The sequence below is a fragment of the Anomalospiza imberbis genome, chromosome 3 (genome assembly GCF_031753505.1).
Source record: "Anomalospiza imberbis isolate Cuckoo-Finch-1a 21T00152 chromosome 3, ASM3175350v1, whole genome shotgun sequence".
NCBI classification, from domain to species: Eukaryota; Metazoa; Chordata; class Aves; order Passeriformes; family Viduidae; genus Anomalospiza; species Anomalospiza imberbis.
Window position 1 is genome coordinate 53,439,101 of NC_089683.1, and position 23,629 is coordinate 53,462,729.

A 23,629-nucleotide genomic window follows, 5' to 3' on the forward strand; every position below is an offset into this window, starting at 1 on the left:
TCACAAAATGAGAACATGCACTGGAACAGACTAGCTAAATAAGTGAGCACAGTAATAGACACAAAATGTTGCATTTTCTGAAGTGGCAAGTGGTAGAGGAAGTAATAAGTCTAGATCAGCTCCATTAGCCTGCCAGATTTAATACATGTATGATCCATGTCTTTCTCATAGTCCATTCAACGCATGAACTCAGCCCAAGCCTACTGGAAATGAGAACTAGCAGGTGAATGCATGGAGCCAGAACAGACATCAGAATTTACATGCAATGATGCATACAACATACAGAATGTACAATAATGTGCCTTTTGTCAAATCAATTTTTAAAATATTTATTTTCTCATAGTCTTAGAAATTTCTATTTTTCCTGAGTGTCACCCCAAAGAAACATGTTTTTAGTGTTCTCTTGTCCTCATTCCCTTGTTTTTCTCTACAACCAAGTTTCTTCCTCGACGTAGCTTTTCCCTTTAGATTATAAATTTTTGCAACTTGCATTGCTGAGACCAGGGTTTTGGGGAGAAATGGTGGAAAGTGAAAGGATGCCCTTTAGCTGTGGTGTGATGACTTGATGATAGCAGTGGGTTTCTTGGTGACAGAAAAGAATCAATGAACAACTTCTTTGATTTACGGTGACAGATTGTAAAAACAAGCCATGAATCTCTGCATATACAGAAAGATGTGAATCCTTGGAGCCTATGTCAGATATAAGGAATGATGGGAAGGTTTGCATAGAGAAAGAATGTAGCCCTGAGGTCTATCAAATGCAAGAATAGGAAGTGTGAAGTTTGTAAAGTGGTGAACTATTCTGAATGTGTCAGCTGACATCAAACATGTCTATGGCTGTTTGACCAAGCACAGATACCAAACTATCCATGCAGTTTGTCTACTGCTCTCCCCTTCAGGCACCAGCAGAAAAAATGCACTGTTTGCAAAAATATTGAAGGTGAGGAAGGCCCCCTCCACAATGCTGTTTTTTTCCCCACCACTCTATCAGGGATGGTCAAGATGTGTGGCAGAGCAATTGGCCTCAACTTAGTACAACTTACAAATAGGAGTTTGTTCAGAAGTAGAATCATCCTCCTCAGCTGCATTGCTGCAGGCAGGATGGGCAACAGAGTTCCTCAGCTGAACTGCAACGTGCAGCTCTGCTCATTGCACTCTATAAGCAATTCCCAGCTCTTGTAAATCACAATGGTCCCAACTTTCCCTACGTCAAGCCCTTTCTCCAACATATTTAATTCCTCAAAGCTCTGCACATCTCTATTCTCTCTTGTGACAGGAGTTAAATAATGTCCACAAATGGAAATATCTACTTCTCCTCTTGGCTTGCTATGGAGCCATAATCCCCCTCCCCCAAAATATTCAGTCTAAGTGGATTTACAGAGTTAGTCTGAAAGTTTCTGAATTAGAAATCCTCTGGTTCACAGCAGAGTGTAAGCATTGCTATCTCTACAGGCAGGCCAGTGCTTCTTGCTTCTCTTTAAGATGGACTCCCTCCGATGATGCAGGAGCAGAGGAGGTACCACACCCTGTCCAGCCATCAGCCTCGTGCTCAGACAGCTCTCTCAGCTGCCAGTTCTTCTTTAAAGTTTTATAATGAAACAGTTTCAAACAAACATCAGATGAAAGTAATTTTGAGTCTAAAGCAAGCATGGCCAGGTTTGCATTGGTGATTTATTGGTGCAAGTCATCAGCTCCTATTACCTTTTTCTTGAGCCATGCAATTCTCTGGCTTCTAGACATTTCTAGGGCCTGATTCTTTGCCTATTGAAGTTAATGGGAGGTTTTGCCACTGATTTCAATAGGAGGCCTCTAACTTTCCAACCTTTCCAACCTGCCTATAGAGTTTTGAAGTGTTTCCAGGTTTCCATCATAGTCTGCGGTTCCCCTCTTTAAGTCAATTGGACATTAACAGATTGCCTGGGTCCACACCTCTGGATAGAGAAAAGCTCCAGATCTGATTCAGCGCTCACTCACACACCAGCTTTATACCCCAGTGGAGTTCCTCCTGATTTATATTGGCAGGAGAGTGAGGTCCAATGTTACTTATGCCTGGGTCATTGCCAGCAGAACACGGAGAGAATTCAAGTCACTTGTTATCCCCTTCCCCACACCTCTCAATCACAGCGTAAATGTATGTACATATATGTAGATATATTAGAATCATCTGGACTCTTTTAAGTTATTTGCCATTGAAACTGACTTCAAATTCAAGTTTTAAAGTTGAAATAACAAAGAAGGAAAAAAGAGTCAGAAGGGAGCCAGCTGCAAGGGTACTCACAATTTTCATCAGTCTACAGGACACTCCTAATAACATATTTTACTACTTTGTAGTGAACTTTCTTTGCTTCTGCCATAAATATATTCCCTATGCTGTAAATGAATAGCTTGCAAGCTCAGTAAAGTTAATATAGAAGAATAAATCTTAACTACCTAATGTCAGGTCAGAAATATAAATCTTATCTTATATGCCAGGTCAGAAGGAAAGAATACTTTTCTCTGAAAATAGCAAATACTTTCCAGTGCAGTCGGAACTTATTTTTCTCTTTAAAAAAATGTGCTGCCCCTAATAAGATGGGTTGAACAGTCTCTTTTTAGAATCTCCAAAAGAAAAATAAACACATAGAGCAGAGTTAATTTATAAAATGCTCCAAAGTTTATCTTGGCAGAACAGTTGTAGGCAGTGAGAGTTCTCTCCCTCTCACACATGCATTCATACACACACACACACACACACACACACACACATACAGACACGCACACATCTCAAAATTAGGACAGGGCTTTACAATAGCAAATGCTACAGAAAACTTATATATCTGGGTAAATTCATAGATTCTTGTTCATGCAAGGCTCTCATTTTCAAGTCAATGGAAATTTTTCCAAAGAAAGACAACAATCCTTGGTGCCTTTTTGTGTAAGTACAGACCTGCTGTGTCACAGTGGGGGATAGCGAGACACACAAGTGCCTCGTGTCTCAGGCCCCTCTCCCATGTACCAGCTTTTCTGCCAGCTGCAAAGCAGTGATGAAGCCATTGTCCCCTCCTTCTGCCTGCCCAAGATCCCACTTGTTAGACACAGCTGGACAGCCTGGTGGGTGATCTGCTAGCCAGCAGCTGCTGGCACATAGGTCCCTCCCAGTAGCCACAGGCTCCTACTGTTGCCTATCCTCTTGTTCCTCCTCCACACCTGCTTCTCACCACGCACCCTGTTCTCACCAGAGCCAAGGTAATTTCAGAGCCTGAGATGAGGCCTGCCAAGGGCTTTCTTTCAGCCTCAGAGTATTAACTTTATTTATTTTAAAGTCCATATCAACCTATATCAGGGAGCCACAACAACAGGGAAATATTGCAGATTCCAGTTCTACCAGCCAAGAGATTGCCCAAGAGAACAGCAGGTGCTGTGCTGACACCCCCAAACAATTTGGAGCTCCTCCACCTCTTGCAGCAGCCACTGGCCTTTCTCACAGCTTATTTACTTCAGTGTCTGCAAAGCAAACAGTCATTTCCCCCACGATAAACAAGAATAGAGGCAGTTTTACATGAACAAACCACCCTACTTGCTACTGGGGGGTGCACGATCCTCTGGACCATTTTGGTCAGTGCCACCAAGCTACTCAATGCAGAACCTGTAAGTCCTCTCCTCTCCTCTCCTCTCCTCTCCTCTCCTCTCCTCTCCTCTCCTCTCCTCTCCTCTCCTCTCCTCTCCTCTCCTCTCCTCTCCTCTCCTCTCCTCTCCTCTCCTCTCCTCTCCTCTCCTCTCCTCTCCTCTCCTCTCCTCTCCTCTCCTCTCCTCTCCTCTCCTCTCCTCTCCTCTCCTCTCCTCTCCTCTCCTCTCCTCTCCTCTCCTCTCCTCTCCTCTCCTCTCCTCTCCTCTCCTCTCTTCTTTTCTTTCCTTTTTGGCTGCTGGGAAGCTGCCAATAATGTCCAGCATTTGGTCTGACAACTGTTCTATTGTAAATATTTAGAAGAATCCATTAGAGATTAAACAAAGTGTAAGTAACTGCTCCTAAATGATAGCTCTTATTAATGTTTGCAGCTATAGACTCTTTACAAATGCATATGAAAGTCCTACTTCTAGGCTGCTTGTAAGAAAGGGCAAGACAGAAGGCAGCAGCCAGAACACAGTGTAATTTGAGCGTCAGTGTGTTATCATTACAAATATCAGCACAGAGACAGCATTCTGTATAGTGTATACCATGCCTGCAAATCTTCCAGACAGCAACAAGCAGAGTGTGCTACCCTGACCAATGTATTTTAAATGATCCGTATAAAGCCACAAGAGTACTCAGAGTCTCTGTTAAGACATGTTTGCTCTTCTCTGGTCTGCCCCAAAAATATAACGTCCCCTCAAAAAAAAAAACCAAAAAACAACCTACAAAACAAAACAAAACCAAATAAACAAACAAAAAACCCCCAAAACTCCCCAAACCACCAAGTCCCCTTCCACCTCAAAGTGTATCAAGAATTGTCATGTGCTACAGGGGAAAAGATAAGCACTGGTCTGGTGGATTTTTTAATCTCTTATTGTATTCCAAAATTATCCTGTTTGTGCAGTATCTTAAATGTTCCCTGTGCAGTAGGATATTAGGGGCTGAGAAAGGATGAACACTCACACTGTTCTGGATCTTATGATGAAATACTTAAGAAGTAATTCTAGCAGAGGTCTCTTTCCAGTGGACATAATTTTGAGAATAAAAAATGCTGCTTTTGCAACCAACTGAGATTAATGAAGAAGTATAAACACATCTACATGTTAGCCCACTTGTTTGCTTAAAGAAATAAATTTTATTCTAGGAACACAGTGAACAGCAGATATATGTCTATGCAAGGGCATACTATAGCAGACTTTTCTATCATACAGATTTTTAAAATTTTAATGACTCTATTTATTGCCAGTGATCAGTGAGTAGAGTGTGCTAGTTCCAATACAGAAGGGGTAAAAATTTGATACAACATTTGACTCCAGTGTCCACCTTGAACAGGTTAAGTCCTGCAGGAAAAAGGCCTGGAGCTTATCCGGAACACTTATGATGCTTTCCCAGGGTGGAAATGTCTGGTACTCACAAATAATGCATGTAAGGCAGACCTCTTAGCATCGCATCTAGTTTTTGAAGCTACTAGCCTCCTTCCCATTTCTTATACCCTTACCTTAAATAAAATGTCTGGATAATGTGTCCGGGTTATCCTAGACATCAATCTGTGCTCATTCTTTCAACTCAGTTTCATAGTCATATCCAGCCTTTCACAATTCCTCATGATTTTCTATAAGTGACTTTAGATCTTAGCTGGAGAAATCAATAAAAGGAACCTGGACAGCTGGGAGGGTTGGGCATGAGCTACTGAGCAGGAATGTGCTTACTTGGTGGCTACTCCTATCTCTGATCATGGTGACTTACAGAGTTGGTGGCTTCTGTGTCACAGCAGGGAAGAAGTTAGCATGTAAGGCAATTTATTTTCTTCTGTACCTCCATGTGTGCATATATAGGAGTTTCAGAAGGCCAAGCAGACCCATGCTCTAGAAAAGCTGAAGGGGGGAAGATTCAGTGGTGTCTTCAAGAAACAGGAACATTCGTAAGCTAGTGGATTAGACAAGTGGCTAAGACAAAACTAGAGAAAATGATATGAAATTAAAAGGATACTTTCTTGATATTCTCCCATTCTCCATCCTGCACAAATACATAATGGTAAAATCAACAAGTCTCCTACCATCTGTTTGCTTACGCTGATGCCTCATTCAGCAGATATGCTACATAGAAACCTTACTAGACATAAAATTCCAATTTTCTTCATAAGGCAACAATGTGGAGTTTGTAATAAGGAAATTAAAGTTTATTTAATTTCTGAAATCTCCTGTGAAAAAACTAGTTCTCAAATCAAAAGGAAAACATTGGATCATCACCTTATATTAGAAACATGGCACTTTTATTTGCTTTTATCTACTATTATTTTGTTGTCTTTTTTAAAAAAATGTTAGAATTAGATTGATAAGCATAACACAACCCACTGTGAGTAAGAAAACTGTGATATTGCTGATACCATCATAATGCAAAATACTAACAAAATGCTATCTTGCCAGCAGGTGCCACTAGACAGGGGCACAACAGCAAGGGATGTAATAAGGTACTCAGCATAAACTGTTGGATCCACTCAATGATTCCTTTCCCAGGCACAATAATTTATGGCTGAGCTACAGCATGCTTTTTAACAGATATCTCACCTCTGATTTGAAACATACATGTGACTGAGATTATACTGCCTCCCTGAGACTGCTGCAATGATTTTACCTACCAAGGCTTTCTGAATTTTGTTTTAATTAATGCAGTCTCACTGATGCCTATTTCCAACCATTGATTGGGTATATCTTTACTTCCAGTGGTAGATATCATTATAGCATAGGTATTTTAGGGGCAATGCTTTGTTTCAGACTGCCTTTTTTTTTTTTTTTACTGCCTAAACAAAGAACTGCTGTTGTGAAGTGTGCACAGACAAGGCTGATTTTGGAGAAAACAGTCCCCTAAGCTAGTTGCAGATTTTAGTCTGCTTTTTTTAATCCCTAAGAGCAGGCTTGACTGAGGCCTTAGCATGTCTGAGCTCAGCCCTGTTCTATGCCAGTGAAAGCCTTTTGGTGACAAATATTCATGTACTTGTTCTTTGCTTACAAAATTGTTATGGGAGAATTGGGGCAGGGTCTAACACAGTGCTGTCCCTATGTTGTGACCAAGAAACTGTTCCTGCTGGAAGTGAAGACATGATGACTTCCCAATTTCCCTCATTGCCGTGCCCTGCCTGCCACCAGCAGCTCTCAAGCCTTATGAAGCAACAAAACCCTTCAAAGCTTAGAGATCTTCATAGGTGGAAAAGTAGCAGTGAGGTGATGCATTGTCCCTTCTTAATCCCTGGTACTGAACTATTGCTTTAGCATGGGCTTTGGGATGGCCGTGCCGCCTCCTTGCAATACAAAGCAGAGTAAGACCAATGGCAACCAATCTGGATTTGTTGGCAAGAGTCACAGCTTCAACACAAGACGTTCCCCAAATGTCTCAGTTCAGACTGGTTATAGCAGCCAACAGACAGGCAGTGAATTTCCCATTCTTCTCCAAACATGTGTTGTTAAAGGTAATATGGCCCCTAAAGCATTTACTTACAGCATGGAGCTGCATCTCATTTGACTGCTGTAAAGTGCTTTGAGGACCACAGGGTGAAAAGTCCTACAGAACTGCACATATATTTGGAGTCTTACTGATGCTGTTGCTATGTGATTATGTAATTTTCTCAGGGGTTTTAAGGATGGTTGAAATCGCAATAGTTTGCATTAATTATACTTATTCCCTTTTTCCCATGTACATGATAAACTTAGTAAATGTTTTCCCTGATCATTTGGCCTCCTTTTTATTTAGCTTGCCTTTGAACACCTCTTTCTAATTTTCTGTGAGAACACCGTTGTGGTACTGGCTTTTTTCCATATGGAGTGTTACATATGATGTTGGTATGGAAAGTATTATAAGGCAAACAGCAGATTTAAGCTGAAAAAGATACTTTAGAGATTAATGAACAGGCTTTGACTCTCTCCATTTATAGGACACTGGTTTGAGTCTTACTGAAATCAAAGCAATCTGTTTGCCTTCCTGTGAGGATATAGCTTAGCAGCCCCTTATAAAACTACTTAGTAATCTAAAAGTTGAACACTTTTATATTAAAAAAGCACTGAAATTATTATCTTTGTTGAATCTCTTGCTGAGACACAAAGGAACACGACTGCTGACTCCAAGCACTGTAGGAATCTTACTCCCAAATATAATGGCAATGATTTAAAATGCATGAACATTAATTTTAAAAAGTTAATAAAGTATTGCTAGAATTCTTTCATAAGTCTTTTGAATTCACATAGCTATGCTTTTCTCTGCAGTATTAGGGAAGAGAATTTTTTTCCAATCTTCTAAAAATAAGGAGAAATGAATAATGGTTTTGCTCTCTGAGGCACCATGAAAACATGGTTGTTATGTTGAAAATTTTAAATTTTTTTTTACCAATACAAAATTACCCAAAACTATTGAGAAGCTAAAAATTAGAAATGTTTAAGTTTGAATTAGTTAATGACTGAGAAGTTCAAGGCATTATTTTCAAAGTTAGTATGTTAGGAGTTAGTCTTTTGCCTACGATAAGTGTCTGCTCCAAGCACAAGAGCCTCCATTCAAGAATGAGTCCTTAATTTTAATCAGGTATTCAAGTCTAACTGAAGTCAAGGGGTCTGTAACATATGCATGTAGGTAAGCATATGCTGATGTACTTTTTTAAATGGGGAGGAATTTAATCATGGGCTTACATGGTAATTGAATGGGGTTCTTTTCCCAATTTGGTCTGGGTAGGCAGAAAGTAGCATAAAAGGGATCAAGAAACATAAAGTTTGTTAACTTAGTGCTCAGTGTAGAGGAGAAAAAGAGCCTTTTATTTCCCTGAAATTTCTGACCTTTTTTGTTATTTTTCTTCTCCCTGTTGCTCTTTGCTCACCAACCACAGCTCTCGTTTGCTGTGGAGAATTCCCAAAGGGAACATTCCTCGCTGGAGTAACTTACCCAGCTCTTTTTCTTAATTTATAGTGAGTACAGCACCCCTTGCAGAATCCGTAGCAGACCCTTTGGCTGCAAGCCAGTGCTAATAGCATGTTTTCCAATAATCTAATCTCGTCAGTCACAGAGCAGAAATCAGAAAGTTAAAAGAATTGGCTTCTCAACTTGTCTCAGTCTGCCTTTGAAATCTGTGCATGGAAATGTTGTGTGAATAACTACAATAAATTGTTACCACACTTGCACCCATGACTCAATACTTGTGCCCATAACAATCTGATGTATATGAGAGAACCCTCTATAAAGCAAGGTTTAATGTGGTGCCAGAAACAGACTCTCGCATGAAGGCTTGCTTGAAGCTTGCAAAGAAGCCAGAAGTTTCAGCCAAAGCTGAGGACATATTGTAAATATCCATGAATTAAACACCTCACAATCCTAAGAGATAAGTATCATTTCTCCTTTGCAGATGAAAAAATTGAAGCTCAAAGATGATAAAGCCAAAATTTCCAAGTTTGGCTCTAGAAGTGTAATAGTAATTCTTTGATTGGACTCCTGAATAAATAGCTTCAATTTCAGACCTCTGACCACTGCATCTTCTGCAGCCATTCTGAAAATGAGGGTATATACACAGGAATGAAGCAGGAGATTAGTTGTCTCACTGGAGGCCCTGGATTTGAAAATGTAGATTCTGGTACTTTACAATGCTAGAAAGGGACCTTAACCAGCCAACTTTATCAACCTTTAAACCTAAGAACCCCTAACTTTCTTCAAAGGCACATAACTCAGCAGTATTCTTAGGGAAAGACAAAGTAACCAGATGCTGAAAGTTAACCTATACCTTTTACCTTTTCCCACATGGGTTCTTTTTCATGTGTGCTGGACTGCGTATATTTTTGCTTTGGAGGTGTAGTACTGACATAATCACAATATTTTTTGCTGATTTCTAGTATCATGCAGAGCTCTGGTGGTCTACTGATTACAAGCTGATAACTAGGTCCATTATTCTACCTCAGACCTGGATCCCTTCATGGATAATTTCGATTGCTGCCACCAGGAGCATATGCTTTTTGGGCACTTGGGGTAGCAGTTTGCTCTGTGAGACAAATGGCTTGACTTTCTTCGTGCAAGTCCAGGAGGTCAAAAAGCCAGTCAAGGGGGATATTTTCCTTCTAGGGCACAGTTCAGTCTTTCGTTTCACTTATTCCAATTTGGCAACCGCTTGTGTAATTTTTTAGCTCAGTTTTTCTGCAGCAGCCCAGCATTATGAGTGGTGTTGTTGCGGTCATCTCACATCCGAGCCCTGTCTCATGACAGCCCAACGTGGTGGCAAGCCACTAGCCACCAGATGAGTTGCCAAATATTCATCATGTTGGATACTTTAAAAATAACCGCTGTGATTTCATGTTTTTCTAATATCATGGGGATGTTGAGTTTTCACTGAAGCCTAACTAATTGTTGGTAAAACTTAAATTAGGCAGTTCTATTTGCAATAATGGGTTCTATTTCTATCATTCATTCTGCATCAGCTTGACTTAATTCAGTTACAGCTTGACAGAACAGAATGGAACAGTCCTCTCTTCCTCATTACTGGAGTTATTAGAAAAATATTCTTCAACAGAGCATGCTGCCAAGTGCTAAGGATATTTTGCAAGCTGGTTAAGGCATCCTGCACCTGAAAAAGCAGCTCTCTTAGGCCACAAAATAGTAAATGGATAATTTTCTTGTGTGAGAGCTTTGTTAGGAAGATGTGTCTTACAAATTTGTACTTGAACGTGCAGAGCAAGATTAAACATGCATCCTCAGGATGCTGCTCTGAGCCAGCCTAAATGATGTGACTCTTACCATTGTTAGCAATGAAATACTTCAAGAAAAGTATATTTTTACGACCACTTCTTCAATTGTGCATAAAATGTGTCAGATGTCACTTTCGATGTACATCAGTGATATTACACAATATATTAGACAAATAAAAAAGTCATCCTTTAAATTTATAGTTCATAGTTTGCCCATTAATCTTTCCAAATGTGAGGGGTTTTTTCCATTTAGGCTAGAGACAAATTTTAAAGATAAATTAGACTTTTTTTCATATCTTTTTGCTATTGTACACAAACATTAAAATGGCTTCAAAACCATTGACTTTTCAGCTCTTACTATAAAATGTTTAATAAGACTCATAACACTAACCCAAAGTTTCCCAGCTATTTAATTGCGATTTTATATATTATTATTGGGCTATCAGGTTTTGTTTTTCTTTACCTATTATTGTCAATAGGTGGCCTCAGTTTATTTTTTTTACTGTAGAATTCCTTTTTGCTTTTAAATTGAAATTCTGTATCTTATAATCTTTTATCACCTTTACAATGTTGCTATTGCTATTTAAAATTAGAGCCACTCAGACAATTATTAATTGAATAAAATTCCATGAGAATATGACACTCTTCAAAAATAGAAATATTTGTCAAATATTTTGACAAGATTTGATGTGTCAGTGTTATATTGTTAATTGGGTTTGGGATAACAGACGTACTATTATAGATGTTACATTAATTTAAAAAATAAACAAACCAAAAACCAAAACAAAAAACTAAACAGAAATTTTAATTAATTTTAATTCATTTTCTCTTCCAATCAACTGACCTGATTGGTGTGCAAGCCCTCAGGGAATTAGTGGTGTACCACCACAAAGAAAATGAACAGTTTCTCTGCTTTAGCACAAAAATGATGATAGCCTTGATTTTGTCACCAGCACCCCAATAATTCAGCTCAAATACTTTGTAGCACAGCTGTAGCTCAACAGTAAACTGCCTGCTGTGTGTCACTGCAGTGATGTCAGATGCATTATGGTTTTGGAGAAGTGAACGATGCTCGGTGTGAGCGCTAAATTTCTTTCATGTGGGTCAGTGTGTGCGGCAGTGAAGCTGGTTGGGAGGGAAAGTCTCAGACTTCAAAGGGAGGGCAGCATGCAGAAGGGGTGATAAAGCAAGCCCTAACTACGTGCCATTCATAGTTACTTCACTAGAAAATCCAGGCACACAGAGCTGTTGAACTGAGTCAGTTTCTCAGGATTCGAATGCCTATTTAAATCTCACTAATCCTATTACTTAATTCCAGTCTAAACAGGCCATCCAATCACACTGCCCTCTAAAAATCAGATAACTATGCTCCAAACCATGGACTATGCTAATGTTGATTAACAAATTATCATCACCCTGTTTTCTTCACAGAAGTTTTACCATTGACTTTAGGGGCCCAGGACGTTTGTCAGTGAGTCCAAGCTGACTGGTGATGATGACTCTTGTCTGTTTTCCACCAGAGTTTAATCTGATTTCACATCATACTGTTCATGTTTTGCAGTCATAAACGTTTGACTTCTTTCTCTTTTAGACTAGCATGAGTCCCAGTGACATAAGGGAAAGGTGAAAACAGTTGGATCACCATTTGCTGAGTGTCACTACACAGCACTATTTTAATCATTAATTTCAACTTGGAATTCTGAACAGTATTTTGTGTCACTGGCAGATGTACGGTCCAGTTATCCTGGAGAAGTTAGCCTTTTTCCTTCATGAAAATGTGAGATCAGAGTTTTTCCTTGTTACAAGTTGTAGAACACAATTTTTAGAGAATTTCTAGCACTGTGATACTCCTTAATACCTATACTATGATGTGAAATCTTGATGTAAGTCTTGAATTTAAAGAGACATGTTCCATTTCAATATTTGCAGGCGTCAGTCCAGAACAGTTCCACTGCAAGCAACATATTTGGGGCTTCCAGTTAGCTTCAGTATGGTATAAATTTAATCATTACACAGAAAGAAATCATTTCATTTGGTACAAACTTTTGATCAGTTCCACTTAGGAAAATACATTAAATCAAGAGGATATTAAGTAATTGACCAAAGGCACATCTGAGCATCGCCAAGGCAGTGGGCTGGCTTGCTGTCTGGCTTATTAATTTTTAATGCTGTAAACATGGTAGTAGAAAATCATAGTTTCGACATGGGATTACAGGCTTTTGCTGTCTAAACCCTTCTCCCTAGTCCCCAGCATGGAAAGTAAAATCTGTTACATCCTGCTGTTCTTTCTGTGGTTTCTGAAACAAAACTTTGAGAGAAAGTATCTGGTCTCAAAAGACTCTGGGAAACGAGAAACTTGCAAATGCTACTGTAGTTGTGTAATGTTGACAGTATGAGCTGAGTGATCCTTATACAGATTGGAAATACACGAACATCTGTGTAATATGCAACAAAGTCTCCAGTATGTTAAGAGAACAAAACAGTAGAAGCAAATGGGGTGTGGTGGTTACAGCCTCTGCTGCCACTGGGATAGCCTAAGCATTCACAGCCTTTGTTAGAAACACAAAAATGGGAGATGGAAAGTTACCATCAAGCAGAAAGACCACACGTTTCAAAGAATGAGCCTTTACATTTTTGCTTCTTTACTCAGTAGAAGCTTGCATCTCTTGTAGGAAAGAGAATGGAGAGTCAGGGAAGTCACAGTGATGTTGACAACTTTGTTTTTAGAGCTCTGTGTCCATATGAACAGTATAAAATCAGCTGGGGATCTTCATGACAGCAACTTGCAGGGCTAGAGTATTAAAATACTGTCTATATGTACATAAAATATAATCTCTTTCCAAAAGTCACACCTTCTTTTTAATCTGAGCACAGATGCTTTATTTACAAGTAGCTGAATCTGACAACTATCAAAACACAGCTGGTTATAGAATTATTAGGTTACTACAATTACTAGGTTACTACTTTTAATAGATCACATACTCACCCTTCTAGAACAGCTTTTTTTTATCTAGACAATAAGACAGAGATTATGTAATTGAGTTTACATTTTAGAAAAAATTCATAACGTATAGTCTTGACTACAGCTGACTCTAAAAGTAATATCTGTAGTTGCTTACAGGATTTAGAACTTGATGTGAGAAAGTATTACCTTCACCATCACCATCACTATCAGGTTGTTTAAGGTAATTTTCTCAGAGATCCTGTTTGGTTCCTACACTAAACTTCCTGGATCCTTGAAGGTTGGTGGTACTCCATAGTATGTGGGAAAAAAAAGTGCCAATTTCCCTTCTCTTTCCATGAAAATAATTTAAGAATTTTTCAGTTTATTTACAAAACTCTCTGGAATGACAAGGAGCCATTTGTGGTTGTTGTGGCTGATTTCTGTTGTGCTGGAGATGCTAGGAGACTGCATAAAACTCTGCACCCCTGGTGAGATTTTTCAGCCTGTTGATGCTCTTTCTAACCGAATTCAGGAGAAATGTGTTCTGGCTGCCAGTATACTTAATTTTCAGGATCACTCTGCCAGACATGTGTTTAATAATGATGAGGCAATCCCCAGTGAGGTCTTGGCCATTTGGGCCAAGGGCCTCCTTGCTCATAGACACCACTACAAAACAGTTATGGATACTCCCTGAGACTGTGGAACAGTCCCATACTCATGTTTCTGTTGCTTTTCAGAACTCTTGACATTTGGTGAGTAAAATAGATTGATTTCTTTCCCTCAGAAGTGAAGTGCCTCTTGAAGAGAAAAATATTGTCAAGCCAGGGGGATGTTTGGCAATTTTTTTTTGTTTCGCATAAGATCTTTTCCCTTCAAAACACTCGGGAAAACACTCGGGAATCCTCTTTGCTACGCGTTTTATATCAGAAGGCAGCAATACTCTGAAGTAGAATAGAAGTCAGGCAAATCTCTGGAGGAGTTACCACCCTCTCAGAAAGAAGTCCTAAAATATTTGTGAAGATCAAATCACAAAGAGAAGCAGAAGACATTAAGCCTTAACAGTTGACTTTTAGACTAATTTTTCCTCTTTGCCTCTTTTGCGGGTGTCTCAGATTCCTGTAGATCCAGAGGAGGCTGAACAGCGAGTCCACATTCCTCAGCTATCACCACCGATTCTGTTGCATCCCAGAAAAATTATTGCCAATCCAGCGTAGTAATTGCCATGTACAGGATTATCTTCCCCAGCTGCTCCCCTATCACTGCACATCCAGTCCCTTGCCTCCCTGCAGGTGATTTAAGGCCCAATGATCAAGTAGAGCTTAGCCTGCAAGACTGAACTCAGGTTTCACCTTGGCCCAGGCTGGCAATCTATTTAGCACTGATAATACAAATTTATCAAGCCCATGCATACTGGCTCTTCCAGGGCTGTCCTACCACTCCTGGGCTTTGTCCTTGCTCAGCACTGCCTGTTGCCTACACGACAGTTCAGCTTTTTTGCCCCACCATTGTGCGTCCCACCTCTAGTGCATTTCCACACAAAGAGACACTGTCCAAGAAAGAGTCTGAGGAAATACGCTGTGGTTTGCAAACTGAATTCCTTAATGACTTTCTCATTAGAAGAGCTGACTGCCAAATGCTGTTTGCGCTTGCCTAAAGGACGGTCTGCATGATTAAGAGTAGCTCTGCTTTACATGAAGTATTGTTTACAGGCCACCACCACAGGCAGCTGCTTCTCACTAGGTAAGGAAAAGAGAAAGGGACGCGAATGAGCACCCAGAGCAATTGAATGACACAAGAACCCATGGGATTTCCCATCCCAAATCCCCACCAACACAAGGGCTAATGTCCTTGTAGGTGCTGCATGGTGGTAAAAGCTGAGGTGGGGTCTGGCTCTCCCAGCAAGGGGCAGCCCAGCTGGGAAGGCTGAATTCCAGAGCAGCTCTGCTGTGAAAATATTTCCTGTGAGAACACGCAAGCCTGAGAAATCAGGAGCAGCAGCAGGGATGGATTACATTTGCCCAGCACATCCATTTCAAGAGCAAAGCTCTAAAGGGATATCTTGTTGTTGGAGAGCGGTGATGAGACCGTGCACCTCAGCTGTCGCAAATGGGCAAAGAATATTCTTCTACCCTGTGCTTTCCCCTGGCTGTCAGAACATATGCCCAGCTGGATTTCTCCTGCATTTTCTTATTTCCATTTTTTTTAATCCCATAAATTTTAACCTATACATGGAGTAAAACTGATTGAAAAATGTCATTGCAAAGGTTTAGAATTTATTTGCTGCACGGTCAAAATCTAGCTTCTTGTCCACAAAAGTTCAAATTCAAACTCAGCTCCTTATCCTTAACTTTCTACTTTTAATAAAGACCACGACTCATTGTTTCCAGAGTAGGTCTTTGGAAAATATTCTGAGATTTCATTTGCTAATGAGACTTAAAATTAATATCTGGACAAATGGCTTGCACAAAAAGAGCCCTCTGGGAAAAAAAGAGCTTAAAGCCAGACAGGAGATGAAAATAGTTCAACATTCATTTAGGGTCTTCTCTAATCTCCAGTATTTAGGTTTTACAAAAAGAAAAAAGAAGGGATAGATTTTGGACCTATAGTCAGTCATGAATGTGCAGTTGAGTAGTTTGTATCATTCTGGCTGATGTTTGTGTAAGAGCTGAGAAAGAACTTGTCTGTGGGTCTCTGTGCTCCCACCATTTGCTTCGCTCACTGCTATGTTGCATTTTCCATCCCTGAGAGTCTATTATTTCACTGTGCTCAAAAAGTGTTTGGATCCAAGAGGGTGGAGCACTCAATGGTTAGTAGGGTCATGCATAGAATATTTCATCCCCATTGAGTCAGTTCTGAAAGTTTTTGAGAATATTTTATATTTCATTTTTTTTTTTGTCTTTGTAATGGAGCAGGCTGCACCAAATACCAAGTAGTTTCAAGCAAGTGTATTTAGCAAGAGCATGTCTTGGACATATTTGCAATGCTACACTCCATACCACCTGGTTCTGCAGCCAGTGTCTAACCCACAAGGCCACAGTGCTCGATGCTCTGCCAAGGCACTGAATCTCTCTTCATCCCTCTTACCACATCTATAATTTGTGGCTAACAGGAGTGGTCTGTGCTCTCCTCATGCTTTATCACCTGCTTTTTCACTTCAAAGTTTTTGTTAAGGTGGATATACATTACTTACCCATTTCTACTCTTTACCTTAGTATAGAAATTCAAAGCAATGCTTACACCTGTTGTACCATGACTGGATTTCACTAGATGGGGTTTATGTTTCCAGCTTCCTGGGGCACATCTCTTAAACTCTGATCTCAGTGTCTGATACAGGGGGAAAAAAGAGATAAAACTTCTGGTTGCTTCCTTGGGGTTATGGTTGCAGTTAGTGAAGCACTTGAGATCTGCAGGTACTAACAATTTGTTGCAATGAGAGAGGAAGAGTAAGGGCCAGTTTTGTACCCAGAAGATAAAATGGATTCTGGAATCCCTCCAATCCCACCCAGCCTTTGTAGCAGGGGAAGGACTGGCCCATACATTGCAAGGATATGGCAAGCATCTGGATCTGAACCAGAAAGGGAGGAGGCTGAGGGGTAACAAGAGCAAGATCTCCAGCTGGAGCTTGGAGATGCCTATTTTCAAGCACATTATCTCATTCTCAAGGCACAAATATTTTTGCTCCACAATTTCTTTTCTTCCATGTTCAATGAAAAAGCCCAGTGCTTTCAAAGAATGCCAGTTTCTGGAGCATGTGGCTTGTCTCTCCCTGCTTTGATTCTTGCCTAGGTCAGAATAAGGGTCTACCCTTATTGCAAGACAAATGAAAAACTATTTTATTACACAGATACAAGACTCAAAAAAAAAAGTCAGATGTAGTAAGAGACAATCAAAAAGTATATATCTTTAATAGTTTTTAAGAGAAAAAACATGTGCTTCATGTAAAATGTTAATTCTGACTTTTCAGTGATATTTTTCTTTAGGAAATTCCAAGAACTGGAGCTTATTTTGCTTCACACATTTAGTTATAACATGACATGAAATCAGTGGAGCTCGACTTTCATATTTTGTCGTATTCCTTGCTCCATAGCACTAGCAATAACATTCTTCATTTGGAACTATGCTTTCCTTTGTTGCTGTGTTATTTGTATGAGATGTTTCTGGAATGCATGCAAAGAGGCAGAAATTGTGAAAATGGCTAGGAGTAAATTTTATTTTATACTTAGTATTTCTGGAGTTAAAGGGGAGATGGAAATTGGCCATGTAATGGATCTTAGCTATAGAGAATTATCATATTTCAATAGTAAAGTATTGCCTGTCTCAGCTCACACACACATCTTGACCTCAGAGCAGTTGCACATAATGTTTTCTCTGTCAAGAGAATCTATTAATAATGATGTGTCACAGGTGCTCACACATAATATGTTTCCCGTCAAAAATGATCATCCATATTTTACACAGCAGCTTTGATGACAAATATTTTGTACTTCAGCTGCTTTTTCATCCAACTGTCAGACTTAATGAAGGAAAGTCACAGATAGTTTTTAAATAATGTCAGCTTCTTAGATCACGTTACTGCATCTGCCTTTTAAAGTAGTTTCATACAAGGACCACAAGACAGAGGAGAGAGAGACAAGGATTTACTTCATTTTCATTTACTTAACTTTAAAAATAAAAAAAATTCCCAGGCTCTTAATTTCAAAATCAATACGCTCTGTGCCTTTGGAAAGTTTTCAGAAAAAAAAAGTGTTACATTTATTAAGTACTCTGTATTTTGAGAGTCTAGTGAAAGCAACAATGATAACTGAATTGGGGTTGCAACTTCTCACTTCTGAATGTCATTTATTCTCATAGTGGTGTCATGTCCTCATTGTAAACACAATTTCCTCTAGGTTATGCTACAAAATGAGTGTCTCAGTGTGCACAGAGAATTGAGTTCTTGTATTCTTACTGAAATTGTGCACAGCAAGGCCAAAGTTTGTACATCTCATGTATGTCCAGCCCTACTGAGAGAAATAACCCTCATTCCTTATTTTATTAATGAAAGAGGAAGAGCGAACTTGAATTCTTCAGATCGCAGGACTTGTCACTGAAACCTCAGAGCACAGCAAAGTGCTTTTCCCATTCATGGGACATGTCATTTCTGCTGAGAGTGTAAGTGAACAAAACACAGAGGTGTTCCTGAACTTCCCTGCCAGGCAGCCCTGCCCTGAGCAGCAGGCAGTGGTGCCTCTCAACATGCAAGCCATAGATTCACATGGAGTCCTGGTCTGCCTCCATGGGCTCCACAGAAAGGAGTTGAAAAAGACAAGTTAATCGTGTGTGCAAGCTATTTAGCAGTATCTGCAGATCAAAATAAAATCAAACACTAAAATAGGCAATCACACCATGCATGTGCATATATATAAAATTATCACCGCCTGAGGAGAAGGCAGAACAGGAAGCCAATAGTATTTAAAAATACAAGGTACACATGTAAATGAGGACTATATTTCTTCTATATAAGAAATATAACTAGATGTGTTAGGCTGAGAGATTAAAGTTTGCACTTTAAAAATGTCCATTTTTTCATTCAAGACAAGGCCAAAAAAAGAGGGGACACAGGGTCTAGTGTTACTTGATGCTCCATTATTTTTTTTAATTTCAGTTTATTTAAGAAAGCAAGCAAGAAGGAATTAAAAGTAGGTAACAACTTCTAAAGTACAGGAGGATGCAAAGCTTTATTCTCTACCACTGAGAAGTAAAACACTTCATTGTATCACACAGCAGATTAATGTCTGCTACTGAAAAGATAATCTGCAACAGCATCCTCTTTCCTGCTATCCCCAAGCCCCTAATGAAGTTAGGCAGTGAGCGTAATAAATTTCGCTTTCCTTGTCTGAAGAATTAGAACAATTCAATTGAAAGGCAAATATAATCCTACCTATGCAACATGCTGAGACTGGAGCAGAGTAAATGCCACAGTTAAGTCTAAACATCAGGTTGCAATTGTTAGAGATTAAAAACATGCCAGAGAGAACATTCCAGGGAAAGAAGGAGGGTGAGAAGGATGGCTCTCCTGTGTCTTTTTTTTAAGGCAAAGTATCATCAGATCTTACGAGAGCATATTCCTGCACAGCAGAACTCAAATAAAATGGCATTTAGTCAATGAAGGAAATTATACACTAGATCAATTTTTAATCATCCAACTAGGAAAAGTAAGAATAAGTGAACATGAATTTATCTGCTGAGCCAAGTGCACACAAGGCAGAAAAAGCCCCTGAAAATAAGGAAAAGAAAAAATGAATGTTCTCTAGAATGCTGCTGTTCCATACAGTTTATTTCAAAGATAATTTACTGCTGGCTATTTCTGCAAGATGTGAAAATGTCAGCTGAGCTTCTCATTTTTATGCAGATGAAATAATGTCTGAAATGACAAGTCAGGTCATAAGAGACACAAGAAAAAATGAAGCAATCTTTAAGAGCTGTCAGAGAGATGGATGGTCCACCTTTCCAAGTGCAGAGGAACCATTATTTCATGGTCTTGTTTAATGTATTGTTTTCTCACAGTTTGTTTTGTTGTTTTTTTTTTTTTTTTAATTATTTTCTTCTCAGTGCATCCTAACGTGAGCCAGGGTTGCCAAGGAGGGTGTGCTACATGCTCTGACTACAACGGATGCCTGTCATGTAAGCCCAGGCTATTCTTTGTTCTGGAGAGGATTGGCATGAAACAGATTGGAGTATGTCTTTCCTCGTGTCCAAGTGGATACTATGGGACACGGTATCCCGACATTAATAAGTGTGCAAGTAAGTGCTGGGGAAAGGGGAAGCACGTGGATTTGTTTGTTCTCTCTTGAATGCTGTGTGTCCTTAGGAGTCAAGTCAACAGAGGAGACTGACAGGCCATGTCCTTATTTGCTCAGTTCTTTGCAGTAGTGCAGTAAATATTAACCCAAGAAAGAAGTTAAAGACCACAAAATGGCCTAAAGCTCAGGGATCCTGGCTCTGCATGAATGACCCGCCTAGAACCCAGGTGATGGCCTCCTCCTCCTCTACATCCCCATGTGAAGGGGAAGCACTGATGGGCACCAGGCACTGCCCTCCAAAAGCAAGAGAATGCCGGCAGCTCTGAAGAGAGAGAGGAGACTTAGGAATGCTGAATCTTGGTGGCTGGAGCTGTTTAACCCACTGCCCTTACTTGCCTGACCCCTGTGACAAGGAAATAAGGTGGCAGGTGGCATTCTTCGGAGATGTGGTTTGCCCTGGTCTCTTTATATTGTCTCATGCTCACTGTAGTCCTCTGAACGCCTGTAGAAGCTGGTCCGGCTTCAGCTGGCCAGGTTTCAGCCTGATTTGGGGGAATTTACCAGTTTGTGTTGTCTCTGGGCTGAGGGACAGAGAAGCCAACTCTATACTACTCAGTATTTTGACCCCACTATGGATTTTTGAACTATAACTGAACTGGAAAAGACCACATTATCCTCCTCACTCTTCTTTTTGTTGTTGAAATCACTATTTTTAATCCCACAGGTTCTATAAAAACATAAGATCGATGGCCAAGAAACTCTCCCAGTTTTTACCTGGTAATAAATGTTATTTAATGAATGGACCCCATAGTAAAGTCTTACAGAGTAACTTGACACTGCAAAGTATTTGCTCACTTTTTAGCAGTGTGTGGCCTTGCATATCAAACATGAGCCGTGTCATACATAAGGTTTTATACATTTCTCTTAAAAATTTCAGAGAACTGGGAAATATATCAGCAATGCCAATTTGGGTAGTCATATAGAGAATGCATTAAATACTACAGAACATCTGATTGAACATCAGGGAACCATTTAAAGAAAAAAAAAAAAAAAAAGATATGTTGATCAAAACCACTCCAAAGCAGATTCTAAATTCTGGCATATTTTTTTTTCTCACAGATGAATTTTTTTTATCTCCTGGAGATAGGAGATAGGAGTGTGGAGCTGACCCAGCACTTGTGTCCCATGGGGTTAATTAGTACCTATGTGGTGCCAGGGTAGGGCAGAAGCAGCAGTGTTATTCTTATGTGCTCTGCTCTGCCTGCCATTTGCATAGGTCTCCAAGAAGATTATCAGTGTGAGGCTATTCAGCATCAGGCCAGTCTTTCTAAATTCTCTCCCATGCCAGGGTCACATGTGGCGGGCCTCACCATGTGTACTGGCCAGGAAGAAGACCTAACATAATGTTCTTCCTTTGAGGATTGTCTGACATTGCTGTAATTGTGTGAGTCTGGTGTATGTGAGAGACCCCATGGCAGTTCATAGCAAAGAGCAACAATGTTGTTGTTTACTGTTTGCATTTCAGAATGTAAAGCTGACTGTGATACCTGCTTCACCAGAAACTTCTGCACAAAGTGTAAAAGTGGGTTTTACTTATACAGTGGAAAGTGCCTTGAAAAGTGCCCTGATGGGCTGGAAGCCAACAATCACACGATGGAGTGCACCAGCATCGGTGAGTCTGCTCCCCATGTCCTGCCTCGTTTTCTCAGAGGGGATGTGGGATCCAAGGAAGGCATAATCAGTTACAACACCAGGGAAATGAAAATGTTCTTCATAACAAGATGCATTCCCCAGCACAAAATACTCAGGTATTTCCCAAGTCTGCCACTTCACAAGAGGCACAAACTTGGTTGTGTCCCACCAACACAACCTTGATGCTGATGGCAATTCTGCCAGAGGATTGCCCTGTTTGGTCTGCTCTGAGCAAGACATACATCTCTTGCTTGGTTATAGTGTTATGCAGTGCCACTAATATCAAAATTTCAAAAACCCTGAGTCAGATCCCACATGTAGTTTAAAAAAGATAAAAATACTAATGGCTTTACTTTAGCTCCCTTTTACCACCTGAGCCTTCAAAGCATGTATGCAACAACATTTTGAAGCTTACCTTTTCAAAGGGGAAGGCTAGAAACTAACACATTAAGGAAACATCCCACCAAAAAACTTCCAATCTCCAAAATGGTATATGTGCACAATCACCTGACTTCAGAAAATGAGGATTAAAATGAAACACTAAATAGGGTGTCAGTGACACTGAAGGAGTGAGATTGATGTCATTGTGACTCACTGGCTGTGGAGAAGAGACCTGCTTTTGTATCTTGAGCCACTGATTCAAAAGCTCCAATTATTCACGCAAGGGCAATTTTGGAGGTCACCACTCCTAACTGTCTGCTCCATCCCTCGCCCATCCCTCCAAATGAAAGAAGAACAAGTGATATGCTTGCCTGTGAACAGCTGCAGTTATCATCCCCCTCCACAGGTACACTCAAGCTGTGGCAGGGTTCAGCTTATTATAGTACACTGGCTGTGAATTGTGGTGACTGAGGGCTGTGAGCTGTAGGGCAAGCTGTAACCTCTTCAGCCACCAGCACCCATGGATCACTTAGGCACAGTCTGGCAGTGATGGAAATCTTCTCCACAGTATCATGCACATAGCTCTCTCTGGCATCAAGTATTTTGGAGGGGAAGTAATGCAGGAATAAAAATAATGTGCAGTAGTTTGGCATTTTCCTTCTCAAATATATATTAGTTCAGGTGGTAGTGTAGGCTTTTATGGTTTCATTTTCAAGCAAAGACTTTCATCTTTGAAAAATTCAAGGGATCATTTTTGTTTCTTGATGGCTGTTTTCAACTGCTGTAGACTCAGCTGCTTTAACAATGAGTCAGCCTCAGAGAGGAAAAGCCATTTAAAGCTATGGAGTAAAAACAGAACCTTTTTGTGCACATGAAAGCCAATTATTTTAGCAGAAGAGCTCCAGTGTAACATGAAAAAAAAATTACACATATGACAATCCACTGGAGGAAGGTTCAGAGATTGCTTAAAGTCTGCTATATTTCTAGGTTTCAGAAAATTTAGAATTAAATTCTGAATCTGGAAAAATGTTGACTTGTTAATTCCTCCTTACCCTCCTTATAGAGGAGCTGGAAGTCTTTCCTTCTTCAGTGGTGACTTATAATCTTAAGCATGGATTTGGACTCAAAGTAAACATATATATATATATATATATATATATACACATATATATATACATATATATATATACACTATCTTTTTTAAAGAGAAAGATAGTGAGATGGCATAAGAGAAGGATAGCTATTAAAAGTATATTTTTAGCCTTCCAAGTTTGCTCCCATTTTTTGTTTACACTCTATGGACAAGTGTGAAATGACACACCTTCTGACTTCCAAACAGTACAGGATGCACATTCACATCACTCTGGTTTAGAAAGGGTAACCTGCACCATTCTGAAAAGCTTGAAGCCTCACACTGACCCAAATTCTCCTCTGCTTTGCCTGTTACTAGCTTGTATATGCTACAGATCATGAC

General features: G+C 39.9%; 1 protein-coding gene across 1 annotated transcript in view; it reads left to right on the forward strand.

Annotated features, from left to right (window-relative positions):
* The window catches only part of RSPO3 (R-spondin 3), a 58,779-nt gene that overhangs the window by 11,762 nt on the left and 23,388 nt on the right, over nt 1-23,629 (forward strand). Inside the window, exons 2-3 of the mRNA XM_068184396.1 lie at nt 19,892-20,083; nt 21,608-21,754. Of these exons, the coding sequence (XP_068040497.1) occupies nt 19,892-20,083; nt 21,608-21,754 (339 nt within the window). The remainder of the gene's footprint in view (nt 1-19,891; nt 20,084-21,607; nt 21,755-23,629) is intronic.